The sequence below is a fragment of the Bubalus bubalis genome, chromosome 15, assembly GCF_019923935.1.
Source record: "Bubalus bubalis isolate 160015118507 breed Murrah chromosome 15, NDDB_SH_1, whole genome shotgun sequence".
Lineage (NCBI taxonomy): Eukaryota > Metazoa > Chordata > Mammalia > Artiodactyla > Bovidae > Bubalus > Bubalus bubalis.
The window spans coordinates 30,032,151-30,057,928 of record NC_059171.1 but is presented as its reverse complement, the minus strand read 5'-3'; the positions used below and the strand labels follow the sequence as shown (position 1 = coordinate 30,057,928).

Genomic DNA, 25,778 nt, shown 5'->3' with positions numbered 1-25,778 from the left:
TGATCTTCGTTTTCTGAATGTTGAGCCTTACACCAACTTTTTCACTCTCCTCTTTCATTTTCATCAAGAGGCTCTTTCGTTCTTCTTCACTTTCTGTCATAAGGGTCATGTCATCTGCATATCTGAGGTTATTGATATTTCTCCCGCCAATCTTGATTTCAGCTTGTGCTTCATCCAGCCCTGCATTTCTCATGATGTACTCTGCATAGAAGTTAAATAAGCAGGGTGACTATATACAGCCTTGACATACTCCTTTTCCTATTTACTCAATATGTAGTAATTCATGAATGCTTGTCACGTAACCAACCAATCTCTGCAAAGTAACAAGTAGATATAAAACAGTGGGAGTCATATTCATGCAACAAGCATGAGTCAGCTCAAAAAATGTTCACCTTGTAGAGATAGTAGATTTCACAGCTCAAGATGGCCTTTACATGGTTATTGAGTAGGGCAGTCTATAGAAAGCATCCATCATTTCTCTCCTGTTCAAACTCTGCCTCTCTAAAGAAATTAAATGGTAGGCACACACAATGCCTCGTCACCATTCATTTTTTCTTACTGCCCTTTTCTCTAAATTGTTACTAACAATCCACAGCATTTAAGTGCACTACTGTATGGTTTATGTATGCAATAAATATACAGTAAGAAACTGTCCTTTCAGGAAATTATTCTTAAATTATCAACCCTGCTTTATATGCCAATCAGCTTTAAACAAAACTAAAACTTTTAAAGTATTGATTTTTTAATGGTAAAATCAAAAAATAATTTTTCCATTCTTGCCTGGAGAATCCCATGGACAGAAGAACCTGACACACTACAGTCCATGGGGTTGCAAGAGTTGGATATGACTTAGCGACTTAACTACTACTACTACTAATCATGGAATAGCTTTTCCCAGGACAATGTGTCTGACTTAGGAAGAGTTTTACAGAGAGGCGACAGGGGTTGATGATAACAGCTTTCTCTTTTTCCTCTTTATTCTGACTTTTATCACTCCTTCATTGAATCATTTTACAGCTAATTCTTGGATTTGTTTAGGGAAGAGGGTAATGGGAGGAAAATAAAATATTGGGTTTGAAAACTGATCTTAAACTCCCTGGCATGATATGTATAGTACCAGTACTCCCATTCAGTAAACTTATGTTTGTTTTCTTTCCTACCCCAGACATGTGGGACATGATAAAATGTATTTGTAAGAAGATTTTATGAAAAAAATGTTAGGGAATTTTTAATAAATGCATAAATAAAGGCACTGGCATCAGTTTCCAAAATAATTAATATTTCATTGGCTAGAAATGTGTGGTACTGCTTAAAATTAGATTGTTTAATTTGTATTGTTTTAACCCACAATAAACTGGAAAATTCTGAAAGAGATGGGAATACCAGACCACCTGATCTGCCTCTTGAGAAGTTTGTATGCAGGTCAGGAAGCAACAGTTAGAGCTGGACATGGAACAACAGACTGGTTCCAAATAGGAAAAGGAGTACGTCAAGGCTGTATATTGTCACCCTGCTTATTTAACTTATATGCAGAGAACATCGTGAGAAATGCTGGGCTGGAAGAAGCACAAGCTGGAATCAAGATTGCCGGAAGAAATATCAATAACCTCAGATATGCAGATGACACCACCCTTATGGCAGAAAGTGAAGAGGAACTCAAAAGCTTCTTAATGAAAGTGAAAGAGGAGAGTGAAAAAGTTGGCTTAAAGCTCAACATTCAGAAAATGAAGATCATGGCATCCAGTCCCATCACTTCATGGGAAATAGATGGGGAAACAGTGGAAACAGTGTCAGACTTTATTTTTGGGGGCTCCAAAATCACTGCAGATGGTGACTGCAGCCATGAAATTAAAAGATGCTTACTCCTTGGAAGGAGAGTTATGACCAACCTAGATAGCATATTCAAAAGCAGAGACATTACTTTGCCAACAAAGGTTCGTCTAGCCAAGGCTATCGTTTTTCCTGTGGTCATGTATGGATGTGAGAGTTGGACTGTGAAGAAGGCTGAATGCCGAAGAATTGATGCTTTTGAACTGTGGTGTTGGATAAGACTCTTGAGAGTCCCTTGGACTGCAAGGAGATCCAACCAGTCCATTCTGAAGGAGATCAGCCCTGGGATTTCTTTGGAAGGAATGATGCTAAAGCTGAAACTCCAGTACTTTGGCCACCTCATGCGAAGAGTTGACTCATTGGAAAAGATTCTGATGCTGGGAGGGATTGGGGGTAGGAGGAGAAGGGGACGACAGAAGATGAGATGGCTGGATGGCATCACTGACTCGATGGACATGAGTCTGGGTGAACTCTGGGAGTTGGTGATGGACAGGGAGGCCTGGCGTGCTGCAATTCATGGGGTTGCAAAGAGTCGGACATGAATGAACTGAACTGAACAGAACTGAGGGCACTAGACACTTTTTCCCCTATTTTCAACTGTTGCTGAAGTATTGAACTCTAATCTGAACTCTAATTTGTTATATTTCTATAAATTCCACAGAATAGTGATTTCTCAGTGTATGTTATTTACTGACAAATCACTAATGATTTCTAAACTTTAAGATCTTTATGAAAAAGAGGAAAAGTCTCTAGTAACTTATTCAAGAAGAATAAGACTTTCTCCATGTTTGTAAATGAGTTTGATATTTTGGAGATTTTGGTTTAAACATTTTAAATTATTGATTGTCTATATGTATTAGTTAAAATTCAATGTGATTTAAGTTAGATTTCCTACAGTTTTTTGATGATTAACCACAATTTCCTGAAACCTCTGCCTGAGAAAAAATCCATGTAGGAGGCACTGTGTGAAGCCTTCCTTATATTGTTTTCATACTGTAATACAAAATTATTGCTGTAATTTCATGTTATCATGCCATACCCTGGGGTCATAGTACTCATTTCATTTACTTATAATTTGGTTTTTAATGACTGTCTTCAATGCTAGCCTGCCGTATCCATGAGACCTGGAACTGTGCCTGTGGTTTTTACACCCGTGTCTGCAGTGTCAGTACCTGCCATCAAGGATTATCTTCAGATAAGAACCAATGGCAATATGTGCATATCAGAATGGGTGGTGCAGGTATAGATGCCTGGGTGTTAAATTAAGTTAAAAATAAGGGGGGTTGAAAGATGAGAATTCAGAGAGGGTTTAAGGAGTAGATGAGACTTATTTTCTGTCAACTAAGGGATATATGTCATACACATAAAGGGGAAAAGAAAAGGCATTGCAAGGGAGGATTAGCATAAACAAACACCAAAGACTAATCTTAACTGCTAACATACAAGGTCGTAAGTGTATACTGCTATGGTGTCTCCTCCACTAGCCTGTGAGATTTTTGAGTTGAGGGACTGTTATGTTCTCAGTGCCAAGAATTTTTATGTATACATTACTAGCACTTAATAAATATTTGTTGAATAAGTGGATATTAACCTGACTTCTAATCTCCCCATGAAACTTAAGTCAAGTTTCTAAGTTTTTTTTTTTTTTTTTAATCCCTTCTTTTTTCCTTAGACCAGATCTCTACGTGGTTGCTTGGTATATCCAAGTTTTTACCTTTTGCGATGAAATTATTTTATATCTCTGTTTTAAGAATGTTTTTGTGTGTGCTTAAATTCTTAATACTCTGATTGTAATGTGGCTTTCAGTGCTTCCACATCCAGATCAAGACTAAAAATCATGAAGCAGTTGCTATTCTTTAATGGGCATTAATAAAACATCAGTATGGTTTAATGATCTAGAGTTCATATTAGAAAGTGAAAATATGTCCATGAATATTTCTTTATAGTAGTTTTGGTGGTGGTGAGCAGGAAATTAGATAAACTTTAGAAATGAAATGCCAGGGAAGTAGTTAGGGAAAAAAAAAAGACAAAAACAACAAGTTATTCATGTAGCCCTTCTGCTCAGTTCTACAGCAAAACTTAACATTTTAGATACATCACTCTCATAAAGGTATGGAGAATGAAGTACAGTTGCCCCATGTTTATACACAGGGATATTAAAGAAGATATGGTAAGGGCCTGAATTGAGGATGTAATGAGGAAAATGGAGAGGAGAAGAGGTGGTCAATTAGAATCAAGACATTTAGAAAGTAGTGACTTGTGTGCTTCTATGTATGAGGTTATCAGGAGGTACTCAGGAAGAAGCTCCAAGGGGCAGAACCTGTGCCTCAGGGCCTAATATAGACACAGAGTAGGTCATTGTAAATACCAGTAAAAGGATCAGGTAACCAGGAAGATGTCTTTCTTCAGAGGTTTGGCAGAGAACAGGCAGCTTATTTTTCTTTGATTGTTAGCATTCTGCATTGCCTCCTTACGGACATGGGGCCATCAATCTTGAGTGAACTGAGATAAATATCCTCTTTTTTGTTATTCTTTTTAAGCAACTTGTGAGAATTCAATTTATATTTAAAGAAGCAATGTCAGATATGATTGATAATTGCTTAATAACATGGTTTGTGATGCAAAACAAAGAAATGAAAAAAGAAGGCCATGCTGACACATCTTTTTTAGCACCTGCTGATTGAAAATGATTGCAAGGTATTGTAATTACCTGAAAATAGTGAAAACAGTGTCTCAGCATTTTCATTTGTGTGTGTGTGTGTGTGTGTGTGCAGTTGCTCAGTTGTGTGCTCATCTTTGTGATCCCATGGACTGTAGCCTAGCAGACTTCTCCATCCGTGCAATTTTCCAGGCCAGAGTACTGGAGTGGGTTGCCATTTCCTTCTCCATGAGATTTTCCCGACCTGGGGATCAAACTCAGGTCTCCTGCATTGCAGGCAGACGCTTTACCCTCTACACCACCAGTGAAGCAGATTTTTTTGAATTCTGCATTTATTGCACAAACATTTATTAAATGCCAGGAAAGTAGGATACACATGGATGCACAAATAAATAATCTCAAGTAGTAGAGGAAAAGATATTTAAATTAAAATTTCAAAATAGACCAAAAGAACTGGATGAGCACTGGATTCTATGAAGATGTATATGAGCAACCTTTAATCCAATAAGTTATAAGGTAATGAGTACTCAGTGATAGCTTCTCTGAGCTGAGTCTTCGAAGAAGAGTAGACACTAGCTAAGAAAATGGGATAGAGTCTAGATAAACAATGTCAGCAACATTAGGGAGAGCATAATTTTAGGAGATGAAAGTGGGGGCATCAAGCTGGTTTCATGAGGATATGGGAATAATGGGTCACAGAGTAGCCAGGAACTCATTGAACTGAATGGAGTAATTCCATTTTTTCAGATTTTATGTAATAAATCGAAAAAAAAAAACTGAGTTTAAGATGACACATTATATTTAATTCCTTTGATGCAAAAGAATTGTTTTCAGAATTATGAAAAGTTTATAATTAATACAAATCATGTTGAAATATGCAATTAATATTTTTAATGTTTTCATACACTCCCATACCAATTCACCAGTGCTATTTTATTTTACTTTTTTTTTTTTTGCCCTTGACCCACTAGAATTAAGCAAACAATCATTTTTTAGAGTAAGTTTTTTAATGATTTGGAATCATTCCATCTCACTTTAGTTCTTAATCTCAAGGTACTATGCATTCCTTCTTTTAAACAATATTAACATAATAGACCACCCTTATGGCAGAAAGTGAAGAGGAACTCAAAAGCCTCTTGATGAAACTGAAAGTGGAGAGTGAAAAAGTTGACTCAAAGCTCAACATTCAGAAAACGAAGATCATGGCATCCGGCCCCATCACTTCATGGGAAATAGATGGGGAAACAGTGGAAACAGTGTCAGACTTTATTTTTTTGGGCTCCAAAATCACTGCAGATGGTGACTGCAGCCATGAAATTAAAAGATGCTTACTCCTTGGAAGGAAAGTTATGACCAACCTAGATAGCATATTGAAAAGCAGAGACATTACTTTGCCAACAAAGGTTCGTCTAGTCAAGGCTATGGTTTTTCCTGTGGTCATGTATGGATGTGAGAGTTGGACTGTGAAGAAGGCTGAGCACTGAAGAATTGATGCTTTTGAACTGTGGTGTTGGAGAAGACTCTTGCAAGTCCCTTAGACTGCAAGGAGATCCAACCAGTCCATCCTTAAGGAGACCAGTCCTGGGTGTTCATTGGAAGGAATGATGCTGAGGCTGAAACTCCAATACTTAGGCCACTTCATGCGAAGAGTTGACTCACTGGAAAAGACTCTGATTTTGTGAGGGATTGGGGCAGGAGGAGAAGGGGACGACAGAAGATGAGATGGCTGGATGGCATCACTGACTCGATGGACGTAAGTCTGGGTGAACTCCGGGAGTTGGTGATGGACAGGGAGGCCTGGTGTGCTGCGATTCATGGGGTCGCACAGAGTTGGGCACAACTGAGCGACTGAACTGAACTGAACTGAACATAATAGAGCAGTGATTGTAAGACAGATAAAGAGATCCTGACTTATTTCAGTCAGGCCATCCTGTGTGGATACTTAGAATTTTTTATTTCTGTAGAGTTTTAAAAGCTGAAATAGAGTCCAAACTTCAGTAAAAGTTGTTTTTTCATATTTTAAAAATTGCACTCATATAATTAAAAGATTACTCCATTACATCTTTCTTTTATTATAACATTTATTTCCTTATGTTGAATTTTTACTATTATATATTATTATGTGTAATCATATACATGTATATAATTGTACATATAACACTATAATGAACAAAGTTCAATAAAAGAAATGTTTTCACTATTTCTTTTCTGACCATTATTACTTATCCATTTTCTGGTTATTAACAAAAAAATTTAATGTATGGAGAAGGGAATGTTTACTCTGTGCAATGTGCTTGGTATGCCATTGTTTACTGCAGTGGTTAAAAGCAGGTGTTAGTTCAGGAGGTTTGAGTGTGAATCTCAGGTGCACAAGTTTCCTTGTGGCTTCAGGTTCCTTAGGTTCAAAATGGGGATAATAATACCTACTGCTCAAGTCATCAAAATTAAACCAGGGACAGTCAAACTCCTGCAGCATAAGTAAGTGTAGTGAATGTGGCCATTAAAGAGTGACAGTAGATTTCATTTTTTTTTTTTTTTGTGGCCCCTTTTTATACTCCACTGAATTTAAATGAATTATCTAATCCATAAATTAAACTCAAATTAACCTAAAAGAGTATTTGAAGTTCACAAATTGAAGTTGGAATATTATTTAAAACATTATTACTTGTCATCTCTATATAAAATTGTATATAAAAATAGAATTTAGTCTAAGATTTCTAATATTTCTAATTTCAAAAATTTATCTGTAATTCACATGTGACTGTTTTACAGCATATTGTCCAAAGGCTTTCAGTCTCTATTTTATTTTGTAATATCACATTATGCCTAATAAATTATAATCATTTCTTTTTACATGTGATTTTTTTTTTTTTTTTTTTGCTTAATGATTATAGCCATTGCCTTCTCCCAATTAGGGTATAGCATAATTTAATTGTAAAGAATCTCTAACAACATGTAAGAAATTGAGTATAATTACTTATTTAGGATAACTATATTCCAAGAAATATTTAAATAGCAAAATTCTTATTAAATACAAAATAGAAGAACAGAAATTTGAAAATAAGCAAAAATTATCTGACAGTAATACATATTTGGGCAAAGTTGAATATTTTTAGGGGATTATGTTTGATATCCTTGATCTCCAAGGAGAGTTTTGACAAAAGCTCCATTAAAAACAAGGTTTTCTACTTTCCCTTTCTATTAAAGGGAAAAGAATAGAATGTTTCATTGATGTTTTAAAATTACTTACAGTGACTTTGTAAACAATTTAAGCAACACACAATACAACATGCACAAATAATTTATGTTCCTTATAGATTCTTAATATGATTATGAATTAATTTTAAATATTTAGTTAAAAGTTATTAATTATTCTTATTTTTCTTATGGTAAGTGGGAACAAAAGTAAATAGGTGAGTTTGTTTTTTAAGCTCATATTTTTAGGTGATCTTTCTATTTACCATTGGTCAGGGTCATTACTACAACTAAGTTGGGAAGAATGGAGATGATGCCCTTTTAGGTCCTTTTGCACTCAGATATAAAATGATTAATTTCCAACCATTTTTCTGTTGAAGACAATCCAAAATACATTTTGCACACAGCTTATTTTAAAAGCTAAATGCTTTACACACTTATATGAATGCATTTTACCCTTATTAAAAAAATGAACTTCTTTTATACTGTAATATCAGATATTTCCATTGGAATTGTAGCTTGATAAGAAATTTAGAATGTTTAGAATGATTGTCCACTTCACAGCTTCTGACATATCTAAACAGAAGAAACTTGAATACTTTATCACACAGTACTTCAAGGGCTTTCACCCTCTAACAGCCAGTGAGGGAAAAAGATAAAAATCTGATGAAAATAAGGCAGAACAAGTAATAATCATGCTCAGGATACTACCTATCTCCATATCCAATTTGAAAATACTACACTTCAGTATAAACACTTTGCTGTTTCCCACTTCTCCATCTTAGTGATCAACATGGACATGCCTTTGAGTAGAATGCTACAGGCATAAAAGATTAAGTGGTGTTTTCCATGCAGGTTTATAAATTAAATTATTCAAATCTAAAAACTTTAACCTCTCTTGTCCCAGTAAAGACCCAAACCCTATTGGGATATGATTCTTGATATTCTAACTGGAGCTTAGAATGCATTTTCCTACAAGGTTGGTATTCAAATCATTCAGTCTCTCTGTATTTCAGCTTTCTCAGTGAAACAAAGAACTGAGTGAGAAGATCACAGAGTCACTTGTACAGTTAAAATGCTCTATAATTTTCATGAATATTGATTTGTCATATTGATCTTGATAGTTAATCATTTTTACATTATTTGCATCAGAATGTGCATTTTAAAATATTAACAACCTACTAGCAACATGTTTCCGGAGAAGGCAATGGCACCCCACTCCAGTACTCTTGCCTGGAAAATCCCATGGGCGGAGGAGCCTGGTAGGCTGCAGTCCATGGGGTCCCTAAGAGTCAGACACAACTGAGTGACTTCACTTTCACTTTTCACTTTCATGCATTGGAGAAGGAAATGGCAGCCCACTCCAGTGTTCTTGCCTGGAGAATCCCAGGGACGGGGGAGCCTGGCGGGCTGCCGTCTATGGGGTTGCACAGAGTTGGACACGACTGAAGCGACTTAGCAGCAGCAGCAGTGATATGTTTCAGACACAATCTATGCCTAAGTTGTAGATTGGGCCAATGTGAGATTAGAGAGAGTTATTAAGCACCGCTGGTATTTATTAAATCATCACTAATTTTCCATAAGGTCTAGTTCTTTGTTAATGAAAGGTCATTTCTCAAAAATTGGCTTTTATTACTTCAATGGAGAATTGGTTTGTTTTAACATAGAATGTCTACCAGTTTTCTTCCATCAGTTCAGTCACTCAGGTATGGCCAGCTCTTTGCAACCCCATGCTGTTGCGGTCGTAGCACACCATGCTTCCCTGTCCATCACCAACTCCCAGAGATTGCTTCAATTCATGTCCATCGAGTTGGTGATGTCATCCATCCATCTCATCCTCTGTCGTCCACTTCTCCTCCTGCCTTCAATCTTTTCCAGCATCAGGGTCTTTTCCAGTGAGTCGGTTCTTTGCATAAGGTAGCCAAAGTACTAGAGCTTCAGCTTCGGCATCAGTCATTCCAATGAATATTCAGAACTGATTTCCTTTAGGATTGACTGGTTGGAGCTCAGTTTTCTTAAAAGGAAGTAAATTGATCTATATATACAGAAGTTTTGTATCAAACAGAACAGACACAAACACCAATAGACTCATTGCTTAGTGTAGTATTTTTATATAGTAAACAATAGCTATAGTTATATAGCTATAGCTAATAGCTATAGTTATTATTTTCTAAAATTAATTATTATTTACTATCATAACTATAGTTTTCATTTACTATAACTAATAACTATTTACTATAAATAATAATATACTAAATAATAACTAACTTAAAAGATATATGAATGAAATTTTATATGAATATTAAATGCTTTTGGTAATGATAATAATGATAATGATGTTGCCAATAACATGTGAGGAGGGCAACAATAGGATGGTAAAGATACTAAGAGAGCAGGAGTGAGTGAGATTTCTTACTTCAGTTGTATTTAGAAGAGTAGCCCTTTCCAGAATACATTAAAATGTTATTTTTTTTCTTTCTATCTGGAAAAAATAGTTTGAGATTGTTTCTGAAAAGAAAAAAAAATAACTATAGAAGAAAAGTCTTTTGGGGAACTGAAACAATAAATAATACCATTTCTCCACTAGTACAGCTCATTGTGTTTCTTGAACAATGCATGTTAGGTAGATTTATTTCTATAATTCTGCAATGCTCCATTATATGTGTATATATTCGCTGTAGAAGTTTAAGGGACTAAAAGGATATTCATATAATCTGATGATTTGGACTAAATCACATATAAATTCTCTTTTAAAACTGATATTCTATCATTCTTCTTTGTTTCCATTATTCAGTTCAGTTCAGTTCAGTCCCTCAGTCACGTCTGACTCTTCGCGACCCCATGAACTGCAGTACGTCAGGCCTCCTTGTCCATCACCAACTGCCAGAGTCCACCCAAACCCATGTCCATTGAGTTCGGTGATGCCATTCAACCATCTCATCCTCTGTCGTCCCCTTCTCCTCCTGCCCTCAATCTTTCCCAGCGTCAGGGTCTTTTCAAATAAGTCAGCTCTTCCCATCAGGTGGCCAAAGTATTGAAGTTGTTTCCATTATTATGACTACTATTAGCTGCTGAGGATCACATTTGACAAAGTTTAGAAAAAATGAGTGGTTAATTTCCCTTATTTATAAAGCAATATATTGACTTTAAATTTTGAAAGAAGAGATTTAAAGGTCACAAGTTATGATGTACATTTTTGTATGTTTGTGTTAATGTTATTGTGTGTATTAAGCACCTTCTGGGCAATATGCTTTACATATCAATTTTCACAACAGTCCTTTGGAGTGGATATTATTTTGCAGAATAGGAAAAAGATTCGAAAAGGTTTAGTAATTTGGTTAAGGTCACACAATAGTAAATAGCAAAGCTGGTCAAATCTAGGTTTACAAGACACAAAGCTCAAGGTCTTTATGACTAATATTTTATTTTGTAATTTGAGTACAAAGGAACTTATTAGATTCTGCTACTCTTTGAAATCTGTCCCTAAAAAGTATTGAGTCTACAGAACATAAAACTTATTTATTAAGAAAACATTTATATAAATTATATAAGTGATATATATTTTAAGACAATAGAAGTTTACTCCTCTATTTATTGATGATACTAAATAATTGGCCATTTAGGACAAATGCATTTATATTAATATACTATAAAATGCCTTCTCTATTTTTCTCAAAAAATTCCTAAAAAGTAATTATTTTTTCTTTTTAGTTCAGAATCTTTATCATGAATCTTAATCGTCAGGTTTTGTTGTAGTAGGGTTTCCTCAATGACTTTTGGGGCTCCTGTTCACTGGTAAACTCCAGATTCTAAAGGGTAATGATTAAGACAGGATCAAGACAGATTTGTATTCAGTGGATTCTAATCTTAGCTCCTCCTCTTGCTGGCTTTGTATTTTTTGATAGTTGTCTTACCTTATTTAAGCATCCATTTTTTCCATATTAATAATGGAGATAATAGTGCTAACTTAAAAGCTGTTTTGAATATCAGTCTACCTGATATCTATAAAGAACTTAGCACAGATCTTTACATACAGTAAGAATTCAACAACAGTTACCAGGTTAATATTATACTGTTTGCTTTTCTTAAATATAATGTCTGTTCAGTTGGTAAATAAATGAGTATATCAGACATTCTATTTTCTAAATTTCTAGCACTAGCAAATTCTCTTCCTTTAATTGGACATTTCTAATGGGCTCTGGTCCAGGAAAATAAATCTTAGCACATGATAAGATTCTATCTATTTTAGGAGTAAATACACTTGGATATCCCTGTGATGAATATGTACAAGCATGACTCTCAAGACGGTAAAGCAAGAGTCCAAATTAAAAAAAAAGATTATTAGTGATGAGTTTTTGGAAAAACTGAGAAACTCCTTTAAAATGTTATTTAATGATGTATGCCCCCAATTTATCATTCTAAAAGATGAAAATTCTGTGAATTAAAGATATCTTAAGCAGTGGAACTTAGGGAATTCAGGTGTTCAGGGTGCTCTGCCTGCAGAAAAAGCGTGGCACATGTAGGAGGCAATATGCAGAATATGGTTAAAGAATTCATTAAAGGAAAGAATTTGAACCCAGGCTTAATGGTGGATTCTTTGTGAAAGTTCCTGATATAAAACAGAAAAAGCTTCTCTGTTTGAAATAGGACTTAGGTTGGTCAAAAACTATGTCCACGCATCAGCCCTCTTACCTCTAGAGCTGTCCTCTAAACAGAGAAAGCTGCTTGCTTTAGCAATTTCGTACAATTAAAAACTCTCAGCAAAAACTAGATGACAGTAAAATTTTAATCAATTGAGTTTTGTCCTATTTTTATTCCCCCTGCCTCCAAAAAAATCCATATTTTCCCATAAATACATGGCAATAAAATTAAGATAGAGGTCAGCTGACTCATTGGACAAGTCCCTAATGCTGGGAAAGATTGAGGGCATAAGGAGAAGAGGACATCAGAGGATGAGATGGCAGATGGCATCACCGATGCAATGGACAAGAACTTGGGCAAACTTCGGGAGATGGTGAGGGACAAGGGAGGCCTGCATGCTGTAGTCCATGGGGGTCGCAAAAAGTTGGACATGACTGGGCAACTAAACAATAACAACAACAGAGATTTTTTACATTAAAAGACTTTAGTGACATATCAACCAAAGGAAATCTATAAATTTTGTTTGGATCCTGATGTGACGAATGTAACTATAAGAGTAGTTTGTTTGTTTGTTTTTTTCTTTTCTCTCATCCTCCCTTTGGAGAAAATTGGGGAAATGGAATTAATAAATTGTTATTAGGTAATAGAGATTATTTCTATTTTTGTTAGATATAGTAATTACATTGTTTATTTAAGGTTATCTGTTAACAATAAATACTGAAGTTTTCATAGAAAAAGTTATGGTGTCAGATGTTGTTTTAAAGTATTCTCAGTTTGGACATACAAGACAAGGGGTAAAAGAAAGCAAATGAAACAAAATTGGCATGTGGATTAGTGTTGAAACAGATGATGAGTTTGTGCATGCTAAGTTGCTTCAGTCATGTCTGACTCTGTGTGACTCTATGGACTGTAGCCTGCCAGGATCCTCTGTCCATGGGATTCTCTAGCCAAGAATACTGGAGTGGGTTGCCATTTTCTTTGTTTATTTTGCTAATCTCTCTACTTTGTATATGTTTGGAACTTCACATAGGAAAAAGTAATTCCACAAATTTATAGTCTATGTGAGAATATTTTCATGACCTAAATCTCTCTAGCGTAGTTGGATTTGGCAGACATAATCTGCCAAATGTGTAGAAAAATATCTTAAGGTTAATTAAAGAAAAACACTAATCCAAATTGAAACTGAGGTAAAAGGAAGTGTTAATAGAGTTTTCCAACACTTGAGACTTTTAATTTTGCTTTTCTGTTTTAATACTTTTAAACATACAGTAAGATTGCTTATTGTGTTTTTCTAGATTTCATTGCTTCTTAAGCATCAAATTAATTTTCAGCTAATGGGAATTGTTACAAGTGCAGAATTGAAAATAAGCTACTGGCTTGTAGTTGAATGGTTATTTGTTCCTGGAACAATTAAATAAAATTGAACTATATTTGTTACAAGAGTGTTTTTTACAATGCCTATATATTTAAAATATGTCAAATAGGCAGTTTTGAAATTTTGTTTGTAAGCAAATGGCCACATTATAGACAGAAAACCAGCTTTAAAGAAACCTGAAATAGATATTACAGATTATTCAGTAAAACTCGTTTATGAGTTGACAGAGTATCACACAAGAAATTGCTACAGGAAAATAAAGTAGGGCTTCATTTACAGTTATGAGTTAGAAGCAGGACTATATTTCTGCACCTTGTAACTACTAGATAATTGGGTGCTATGGTGAAGCAATGAATTTCTCTTTTAAATGACATTTTATTTCCTAATTATTACAAAATAACAATAATAAGATTTCTTATATTTATTTTCAGAGCCAGAATGATTTCATTGTTCTCTGTGAGCTGATAACCTAGAACTTAGAAATTGTTTGCTCTAGTTTGAGCAAATTCAGGAAGATAGAGAAGGACAGGGAAGCCTGGCATACTACACTCCATGGTGTTGCAAAGTGTCGGACACAATGAGTGACTGAGTAGCAAAGGCAGGATTGGTCCCAACATCTAGGATGGAGTCAAGCTTCTGTGTGGATATTTCAATAGCCCCTAGATAATTGGTATATCGTTCCCTTGACTCACCTTAACTAAAATACTGTATTCATATAAAGTGCCTCATTGTGAGTTCAGTTTAATAGTATTATACAATTAAAAACAAAAATAGTATGTGGAATCTCACTGATATGTGAAAATGTTAAACTTTCCAAAATAATGATGAGACTCTCACTTATTACGTCAATTAATGCAACTTCTACCAAACGTTTCTAGTGATAGATGATGTTCTAGAAATAAGTACCACACTGATTTTATTTGGCACTGATTTTAAAAGTTCTGCTTTTTGGTACTTTTGAAAGTAAATTGTCATATATTTAACATATCTATATACTTATATATTTTTTTTAATAAAATTGAAGTTTTAATTGGATACCTTGTACTTAATCTTTAAGTGAGACAGCTTTTGAAATCATGTTTCAAGTAGTAGTATAATGATCCCCAAAATGCAACCCTGAAGCCATTTACACAAGTCATTTCACAGCCAGAGCATAGAGAGCAACGAGTTCTGTGTGTGTGCATGCGTGTGTGTATGCTCAGTTGTGACCGACTCTTCGTGACCCATAGACTAAGAGTTTTTTACATGTTATTAATTTTAAAAGGAAGTCTTTTGCATGCATGGATATTTCTACACTAGTATTTTGAAATATTCATATAAGATGAAAGTATGAGACAAAATTCATATAAAGCTAGACAAACTTTTTGATACCTTATGTCACCAAAAGTTATTTTTTATGCTTTTGTACATAATCAAGTCCATTTCTAAACACATCTTTGGTTCGAATCTTCTTAATTTCTGTCCTGTCCATAGTGTGGGCGTACGTGTGTGTTTCCTTCTGTGCTGTTTTGATGACTAAAGTGCAAGCTGAGCAAACGAGAGGGTGAATTATTAAAAATTCGTAATGAAGTGACCAATCAGCTGAGTGCCTAATATTATCAAAATGAATTTTAGAATACAAAAAAAATGTGTAGATTTTGCTAAAAAAGTACCAGGCATATTGAGAATCATGCTGAGGTCTAATAGGAATTTGTATGTTTCTTATGTTTCTATTCTTTTCTCCACCCAGACTCCCTTCTGTGTGAAACTATTTCTTTTGTGATGGAATTTCAATGCCTTTGAAATAAAATGGCATGGACTTAAGGTGAATGGAGTAAACAAAACAAAAGATGAATGCTCTCACCTCGCAGCCCTTTTCTTAGCCCTTACAGAAAGCTGCTAATTACATTTTCATATTTCACCCAAAAGTATAGAATGCAAAATCAAGTAGTTAGAGAAGTAATAGCCATATTGAATTCAAAAGACAAATGAACCTTGATTTAAATAGCTGTAATATTCTTCTGACTCAATCAGTTATATCAGTTCTATCATTCATTCTAAATATGCATGTATGGAAAACAGAATTAGAAAAGATATTATATTTAACATCAAAGGTCAATTAAATTTTGCCTGTCAGTAAACTTTTTGATTGAATTAGTAGCAATATATTAGAAAAAAAACTGAGTGATTAGTAACAGTAACATATTTACCACTATATTTCAGGCATTGTTCAGTCTGTTTTACAAGTATCGATTTATGTAATATTCACATCCTATGAATTTAGGAACTTGTATTCCTATTTTACAGATGATGATGCAATTGAGGCATGAAAAGGTGAAGTGACTTCTTTGTGTGGCTCGTCCTAGATTCAATCCTTGCGAGTCTGATTCCAGAACCAGAATCCCTAACTCTTCATGAGACAGTTTACTGAAATGCCCTAATTGAGGCATTTCAGACTAGTAGATTGCTTATTTGAAAACATTAGTCCTTCTAAATCTGCTAAGCTGCAGATGCTGGCGGTCTTTAAGCAGCTTTATCCATTCTGTCAAGGAGCGAAGATACTGTGTCTTTTTAGTACCTTGGCATCATAATTAATAAGGCACTACCCATCTGACCACTAGAACTACCACTGCCAAGAAAGACCTACTAACCCACCTTCCTCTACCAAATTAGAACCCGTATACCTCAAAGCAAGTTTGAATCAGACCTGAATTTATCACAACCTCTTAGACATTTTAACTATTCACCACCTTTTCCTGAAGTGCTTAGATCAGCTCCCTTAGTCCTGGCTCAGTCTCACTCTGAGTTTTTCCCTTCTTACACTAGCAATACATTGGAGTGCTCTATGACTATTCCCTTCTGAGAGAATAACACATTTGACAGAACAAAATGAAACCCTTCTTTATTTGCATGAACTCAGTTTTCATTTTTTAACTCAATAACTCCAATCCTGATACTGAATAACAGTAACCATGTCCATGATTGTTTATTATCCTCATTTAAAGTTAATTAATTGCTAAATCAGTGAGTCTCTGTACAGTGTTATTTTCATGGCACAAAAATGAAAACTAACATCCAAGAGTTTCTGACTTGCTTAAACAATGGTGGGACATTTCAGTAATATTCCAGAGTAGAGTTTAGTGGGAAAAGGAGCTTTACCTTCTTTATTCCATTTTTTCTTATTTTAACAAATGTACACCCTTCTGGGCACTAATTATGTAGTGTGCTGTGTCACACACTAAACACTCACTGTACTGTTTTCCACAATGTTTTTAGAGAGACTGTTGGTCTGTGCAGAATACTCTAATAATTAAGCCATACAAAGGCTCAGAAGTTTCTCTCTGCCATCCCATTGAGGCCTCTGTCATTATTTATTGGCTTACATTTGAAATGGTTAAATTAAGTAGAGTAGACAAAGTCCTGAAAGTTAAATGAACATGATTAAAGGAATAAGGATTGGACAGAATTCGGTGAGAATAGAAAACAAATGCTCTTTGAAAGTTTGGTGACTACTTAAACTATGTAAACCTTCTCAGTAAATAGAACCCTGCTTGTCTGTCCTGGTTGAATATGATACTCTAAAAATTAAATGTCAAGTAAACGTTGTTTCATATACAAACAAGAGTAGAGAGACAAAATATCTGGTTTCCTTTTGAGTCTATTTGCTCATGGGAGAACAAATGAATGAACTTGAACAAAATTTTGAAGTTGAGGTAAGAATCCTAACCAACATCATCTAAGTTAGAGGTTTCCTCTATTTAAGTCATTTAAATGGACTATTTAAGTGATTTTTAAAAATCCAAATTATGAATTTCTTTAAAATGCAGTCTGGGACTCTGGTTCAAATGTTGCCCATTATAAGTTGCTAGTAGAGGACTTGCTTTGAAGAATAGATTAAATGACTAGCATATCAATGATCTGTGTGGGAAGACATACCCAAAGTAACTTTGTTGGTTTATAATTAATTTAATTGGCTAATTTAACACCTTATCATATATCAATTAAAGATAAGGAGCCACCTAAATGACCACAAATATAATTAATGAGGCCTGAAAGGAGGGATCCTTTTTGCATCTCTCTGTCTTTAACCCCAGTGCTTAGTTCCTGGTACATCATAGAATATAATCAATAAATATTAGTCAAATTAATAAACTGTATTCTAGGATTAAAATATATGGAAATTAAGAGCTCAGAAATAGTTTCATGTGTAATAATAGGTTATTTGCATTGGCTTCTTTGTAGCTATATTTACATGTTTATTTCTGCCTTACTAAGCTTTCTTGTCTTCCTATATCTAGCTTGCAGTAATATATATAATATTATAAAAATGGATTTTTAACAAAAGAGTAAAAGATATTTTTTATCATTTATTATGAATAAAGAAGGAAAATTCCTTTAAATTGGTGTTTCCTTTAAGAAAGTGCTTAGTGTTTATAACCTACTCTAATAGCTTGAGAGCAAAGTTCTTTTGATATCTACATTAAATCCCCAGAGATAGAGAAAGAAGAGCTTGGAGCTGAGATGCAAAGAATTCTGTTTTTCTGTCAGAAACTAAGAAAAAGAAGAGAGTTGCTAATCATTCCAGAATGCATAGTCAGCCCAGACTTTTGGGGTTAATTGTATCCTTAGGGGGGAAAAGTGGTCGTCTAGCTATCAGTTGAGGTATGAGATTCTAGACCAGTGTTAAAAAATATTTCTTTTTTGTTTTAATTTATTTATTTTAATTGGAGGCTATTTACTTTACAATATTATATTGGTTTTGCTATACTTCAACATGAATCTTCCATGGGTGTACACGTGTTCCCAATCCTGAACCCCACTCCCACCTCCCTCCCCATACCATCCTTCTGGGTCATCTCAGTGCACCAGCCCCAAGCATCCTGTATCCTGCATCGAACCTGGACTGGTGATTTGTTTCTTATATGATATTATACATGTTTCAATGCCATTCTCCCAAATCATCCCACCCTCTCCCTCTCCCACAGAGTCCAAAAGACTGTTCTATACATCTGTGTCTTTTTTGCTGTCTCGTATACAGGATTATCATTACCATCTTTCTAAATTCCATATATATGCGTTAGTATACTGTATTGGTTTGTTTGTTTTTTTCTGGCTTACTTCACTTTATATAATCGGCTCCAGTTTCATCCACCTCATTAGAACTGATTCAAATGTATTCTTTTTAATGGCTGCGTAATACTCCATTGTGTATATGTACCACAGCTTTCTTATCCATTCATCTGCTGATGGACATCTAGGTTGCTTCCATGTCCTGGCTATTATATACAGTGCTGCGATGAACATTGGGTACATGTGTCTCTTTTAATTCTAGTTTCCTCGGTGTGTATGCCCAGCAGTGGGATTGATGGGTCATAAGGCAGTTCTAGTTTCATTTTTTCAAGGAATCTCCACACTGTTCTCCATAGTGGCTGTACTAGTTTGCATTCCCACCAACAGTGTAAGAGGGTTCCCTTTTCTCCACACCCTTTCCAGCATTTATTGCTTGTAGACTTTTTAACAGCATAATCATGACTCCTATACAAGGCTAAAATAAACGTGTTATATTTTGTATTTAAGTCATTAATTAATGAGGGACCTAGTAAAATGTTACAACAGTTCAAGAAAGAATTCAAATACAAAAATAGATTGATGAATTGATAGAGAGACATTAATAGAATACTGGAATGAATTTACAAACTTGCAAAATTAGTCTGTCCATTGGATAATAATGGATTAAATATGGCAGAAAGTGAAGAGGAACTCAAAAGCCTCTTGATGAAAGTGAAAGAGGAGAGTGAAAAAGTTGGCTTAAAGCTCAACATTCAGAAAACTAAGATCATGGCATCCGGTCCCCTTACTTCATGGAAAATTGATGGGTAAACAGTGGAAACAGTGTCAGACTTTGCTTTTTTTGGGTTCCAAAATCACTGCAGATGGTGATTGCAGCCATGAAATTAAAAGACGCTTGCTCCTTGGAAGGAAAGTTATGACCAACCTGGACAACATATTGAAAAGCAGAGACATTACTTTGCCAACAAAGTCCATCTTTTCAAAGCTATGGTTTTTCCAGTGGTCATGTATGGATATGAGATTTGGACTTTGAAGAAAGCTGAGCGCCAAAGAATTGATGCTTTTAAACTGTGGTGTTGGAGAAGGCTCTTGAGAGTCCCTTGGACTGCAAGAAGATCCAACCAGTCCATTCTAAAGGAGATCAGTCCTGGGTGTTCATTGGAAGGACTGATGCTGAAGCTGAAACTCCAGTACTTTGGCCATCTCATATGAATAGTTGACTCATTGGAAAAGACCCTGATGCTGGGAGGGATTGGGGGCAGGAGGAGAAGGGGAGGACCCAGGATGAGATCGCTGGATGGCATCACTGACTCGATGGACATGAGTTTGGAGTTGGTGATAGACAGGGAGGCCTGGCTTGCTGCGATTCATGGGGTTGCAAAGAGTCAGACATAACTGAGCAACTGAACTGAACTTGCATTACACAATAGCCCCCATAAACACAGGTAACACATAATGATGTGCTAGAAAATGTCTTGTTTACCAAAAAACAACATCCAGTTACCTTTTGGCCCACCTTAAAATCTTTCACATTTTCCTTCCTACTTTAGTCTGAAATATGCAAAGGGTGAAGGAAGAAGGTGAAAGTGTTAGTTTCTCAGTCTTGTCCAACTCTTTGCCATCCTATAGACTGTAGCCTACCAGGCTGCTCTGTCCTTGGGATTCTCCAGGCAAGAATACTGAAGTGGGTTGCCATTTCCTTCCCCAAGGGAACTTTGTAACCCAGGGATCAAACCCAGGTCTCCCACATTGCCAGCAGATTCTTTACTACCTGACCCACCAGGGAAGCTGTTGCAAAGAGTACAGCTGGCTATTCAGAACATTTTAGAGTCAAAGGACCTACTGCTATCTGAACATATGAAAACTAAGTAAATTTAGATATTTAGAGGCTGAATAAGTAGGCAAACAGAGGGGAAGCCATTTAATTCTTGATACTTTTGACTGAGAAAGCAAGATTTGGTTCACAATTGTAATGCATCAGTTTAGTAAGCCAATAGTTAACCTGAGACCATGTAGGAATTCAGATCACTATGCAACTGCTCTTGAGTCTTCATATACAAAACACTTATTCAACATGTACCTTAAAATTTCACTTTCATATAATGATTCAGTACCCTCTCAAAGTTTTTGCCTAATAAAAACTTTATAATTTAAGATTTCTATTGACCGTATTACTGCAGAGTAAGGTTGCAGTTCAAGAGAAGTAGCTTACTGATTGCTTAATAAAGAAAGATTCAACACTCAACTCTCTCATCTCCTACCCAATCTCATCAGAGAATTACAATAACTACAGACTAATACCTCTCAAAAGAGTAATTTTCTTTACTTAATATGATGTAAATATGTCATATTACTATGTCATTAAAACCCATAGTCTCAACATACTCAATTTATAGATGACACAAAACTATAGTCTACTGTAAAGAAGTAATAATTGAGAATAAGAAGCTTACAAAGAGGAAAAAAGAGGGAGTATTTTTTTCCCTTTTTCCTTAGAAAAAGATCTTGGATCACTGTGTATGTTAGTTGTTTTATATGTTATTTGTAAATATAGTGGTTTTCTTGGAAATTTGGATTATTTGAGATATTTAGACGAGATCAGACCTGTTAGGGTAGCATGGTCATTGACTATTTGAGATATTTAGGAAGACAGAGCTATTTTGGAGACAGAGATAAAGGATGTTGCATTTTGACATTTTCCCCTAATGACTCCCCATAAACATACAGAGAAAGAATGTTATCTGCCAAGAGTCTTGTTGCACAATCTACTTGACTTAGCAAAGTTCTGATGATTAGACTACCTTGATTTTGATGGGGTAGGGGGTGGAGGGGCACTTGGAAAGACAGTGGCAACATCTGCATTTTAACAGAAACTTTTCAAGATACATTTGAAATTAGATCATCCAAACATCAATCTAAACAAATGCTAAAACAGAAAACAAAAACTTTCTTAATATTTTTAGGAGTATTTTTGAAATAGCTTTGGATTTGGTAGACCCAAATATGCATTTTTTAAAAAGATCTGAACTGAAATTTTTTCATAAGAGTTGTAAACCATTAAAATAATTGGCTACATGTATGTGATTTGATAGAAACATAAATTTGTTTCCATGACATTGAGATGGTGTTTTAAGGAGGATCACTTATGAAATTCAGCCCTCTACAGTTCAGGAATTATCCTAAGTAACAACACTCAATCTGTGCTTATTTTAGTTTACCCCACAAAGAACTGGACTGAGATCACCAGCTTATTTTAGCAAGCCAAAAACAAAGACTTGTAGCTTTGTTTACAGTATCATGTGTGTGGGTTCATATGCAAAACTCAGTATGTTTCAAATGAATAAACCTGTATTCATATGACCACTGTTGGATAACCATAACCTCGATTTAAGGGATAAAATATGAAGAACTTTATAAATATTTGTTCAATGTAAGTTTAATTACAATATATGATTTTGAATTTATAAAAGCTGCCTTGCTTTTACATTATTAAATGTTAAAAAAAACATACTTTTTTTAGACCCCTCAATTTTTCTATCCATGAAATGTTTTAAGTATGAATTTTATTACCTATTTCCCTTTTTTAAGACACAAAACACTAGTTGATTTCTTCTCTGTAACAGGTTCCTTCTTTTAAGTTATAGTTTGAGTAGTTTCAGCATGTAGAGTTAATATATTATTAAAGGAAAAGTACAAAATGAAGTAAAAAGGAGGCATATATAAAACTATTGGTAAGTGTGTCAGATCTGTACTTACCACGAACAAGCAATAATTTTGTAAAATTGTATATCTTAATTAAAATATCTTAATTGCCAAGAAATGATAAATAATATGTCCTTATTTTGGCAGAAGAAGAACAATAAATTTTTAGGGATCATTTTCAATTTAGAATGTGGATTAAACACTGTACCTTAGAAGTACCTTGCTATATTTTTCTAAACACTATTACTTATAATGGAATAGCATTTTAAAAGCAATCTAAACTGAATCCCCTAAACTAAAACTTTGTCTATCTCATCTAAAAGAGGAAAAAAAATTAGAAAAAGAGAAGAGAGTCGCAAAGTGAAAGCAATCAAACTACCAATGGAAAAATTAAAAAGTAGTTATTATGCATTATTAATTACCAACCTTATGATTTCTGAGCTAAATTAAATGTTATACCCATTTAATTCAATTTAAAAGCAATCTTCTTAAAATTTTATTGCATTTAGGTCATGTTCATTACTTTTATGACCTGAAGTACATGTGTTAGGCATATCAACCAATTGGCACACATCCTCTTTTGAAGATAGAAAAAAAAAAAGATGACTATTATATTGTAATACTTTGTTCTCTCTCTCCTCCTCTTTCTATTTTTTTTGTTTGTTTGTTTTTTGTTTTCATTTTTGGATGATTGGTGATTTGTTTGCTTCTCCTGGTTCCTGTTGATCAGTGGTGTTTGGCCAGTTTGTATTTTTCCAGACATCACTCCACGATGTTGTTGAGGTGTATGATGGGCCAACTCAGCAATCTTCTCTGTTATCTTCCCTCTCAGGATCCCATTCAGGTATCCTTTACTAGAACTGCCATGCATCAGTTATTGATAAAAGACTGACTTTGATTGGTAATGTAGTGAAAGTTGAGATTTATATCATCCATATTAGAAATAAAGTAAACTGAACATAAAGTCATTACTTTTTTAAAAAAGAATAGAAAAGCAACAGTAATTCAGACTCTTGATAAAAATATAACCATTTTCTGGGATTGTAATCAAGTAAATATAGTATTTAGTCACTTTGTCCATGGTGTTTGATGTAATATTTAAAGATTCTTTACAAAATGAGGCAATATTATCAAAATGTAATAAAAGCCTTCCAGTAAAAAAAAGAAAAGCTTGCAATTGAAGCTGAACCCAAAATAATATATTGTCAGTGGTAGAATATATTAAAGTAATTTAATAGAGCATAGATTGATGTTTTCAAATGACAGTGTAAATTAGTATAATTTGTTAGGTTTACTGAATGAAATTATTTATGATATCTTAGTGTTTGTTTTGTTGAGTAGGAGAATCACTTCCACTGAGTTCAGGTAATCAGATCACAATTCGATTTACTTCAGTTGGACCAATAACAGCTAAGGGATTTCACTTTGTTTATCAAGGTAAGTGACCCTGTAGCATAGAAACACACTAAGGAATGTAATCAGTTTCCATGCTATGTTCAGAATTGTTGAATGATGAGAGCCTCATAACCATATAGGACAGATAAAAGTTGTGTGCTTTAAAAAAAAAAATTGTTTTGCCTTTTCCCCTTCCCCATTATTAAAGCATTATTACTTTTACCAAAGTAAAAAAAAATCTATTGCTTCCATCATCATTCTCAAGCAAACTTCATGCTTTTCCTTGTTTTAACATACTGTTTTTAAAACATCTTTTTTTTTTTGACAATGCTTCACTCTACATATTCTATTTCCTTATAGTCTAGCACTCTAAGAATGTACAAACTTTTTGGGCTGATGTACTTAGACATGCCAAGGAAATCATTACTGCATTCTAAAATTGTAGTTTCTCATTCTCTTAGGAGAATTCAAACTTTCATGATTATTAAATATTTTTGTGCAATTCAAAATTAGTTTACATAGTTTTTCTGTCACTTATAATAGACAAACATCCACAGTATATAAAACTAAATTAAGAGCTATCATCTGAATATTTTGTTTGAATTATATATGATCAATGTAGTTATTCTCAAATGCATCTTGAACTTTATTCCAAATAAATTTATAAACACTTGTGATTTGATATTCTTATTAAACCCTCTTATTCTAATTATAATATTGGCTATAATATTACACTGTTTCATTCTTAATAATAGCCCCTCTGTAACAATGCGTGGTATTATGATTTTTAAAAGGCACTCTAACAAATGAAATTATTTTCACTCAAGTGACATAAGAGGAATCTATTTGGAATTCATCTTATCATTTTTTGGACTATTGTCAAACTCCTTAATCCCATCTGTATGTGTTTTAAAAAGAAAAAACATCCTGTTATCATTCTATCTTTAAAAAAGTCACAATTGAAGAACATACCTAAAAGGAATTTCAAATTTGATATTGTATGATTATTAAAATAAAGTTTCTATTGTTGTTAATCTGTCTGACTTCTATTCTGCTTAGCCTGAACATAGTTATTGTCTTCATCGATAACAAACATGTTTTGAACAACTAAGTTTATGAATATGTTGTGAAATTAATCAAGTGTTTTTGCTTTTTTAAAATCTGTGTTTTTAGGGAGCAAATAGTGTTAAAAAATTGACATTGCTTTACATAACCTGACATCTGCTTTTTGTATGCTTGGCATTCCAATTTAAATAGAAAAAAAATGTACCTGTTACTATTCCTTAAATTGAAATATCTTTGCTCATGCTACATTGTTATGTTGATAAAAGTATGGTAAAACAAAAAACAGAAAGTAACTGATATTGTTTAAAGAATCCAAAATAAAAATGTTTTTAAATAAAAAATCTTAATGACAATAGCAATATTTATTCATTTTGAATTTATTCATTTCATCATGTATGAAATTTTAAACTTGTATAAATATGTTCAAATTGTTAGCTAAAGTTTGAGTTAGTGAAGATTTCTTTGAAATCTGTTTGTATAGTCACATTTTGAAACCTGTATTTCTCTACCAAACATGAAATTAAAATCCACAATTATTTGTACGCAGCTGTTCCTAGAACAAGTTCCACACAATGCAGTTCTGTACCTGAACCAAGGTTTGGAAGAAGGATTGGCAATGAATTTGCAGTTGGTTCATTGGTTCTTTTTGAATGTAACCCAGGATATATTCTCCATGGATCCATTGCAATTAGGTGTGATACAGTGCCGAATTCTTTGGCCCAATGGAATGATTCCTTACCTACCTGTATTGGTAAGTTTATAAATTTGTATGCTTCGTGTTGTATGTATTGTATATCAAAATTAGTTATCTTACATCTGTAAATATTTAATACTTTATTTGTTATGATGTATCTAAGTATGGAAATT

The 25,778-nt window shown here is 34.2% G+C and overlaps 1 protein-coding gene across 2 annotated transcripts in view; it reads left to right on the top strand.

Moving 5' to 3' along the window:
• The window catches only part of CSMD3 (CUB and Sushi multiple domains 3), a 1,458,322-nt gene that overhangs the window by 1,235,603 nt on the left and 196,941 nt on the right, over nucleotides 1-25,778 (top strand). For both annotated transcript variants that reach the window (XM_044928635.1, XM_025265188.2), the window contains 3 exons: nucleotides 23,182-23,295; nucleotides 23,793-23,888; nucleotides 25,459-25,662. In XM_044928635.1, coding sequence (XP_044784570.1) covers nucleotides 23,182-23,295; nucleotides 23,793-23,888; nucleotides 25,459-25,662 — 414 coding nt within the window. The remainder of the gene's footprint in view (nucleotides 1-23,181; nucleotides 23,296-23,792; nucleotides 23,889-25,458; nucleotides 25,663-25,778) is intronic.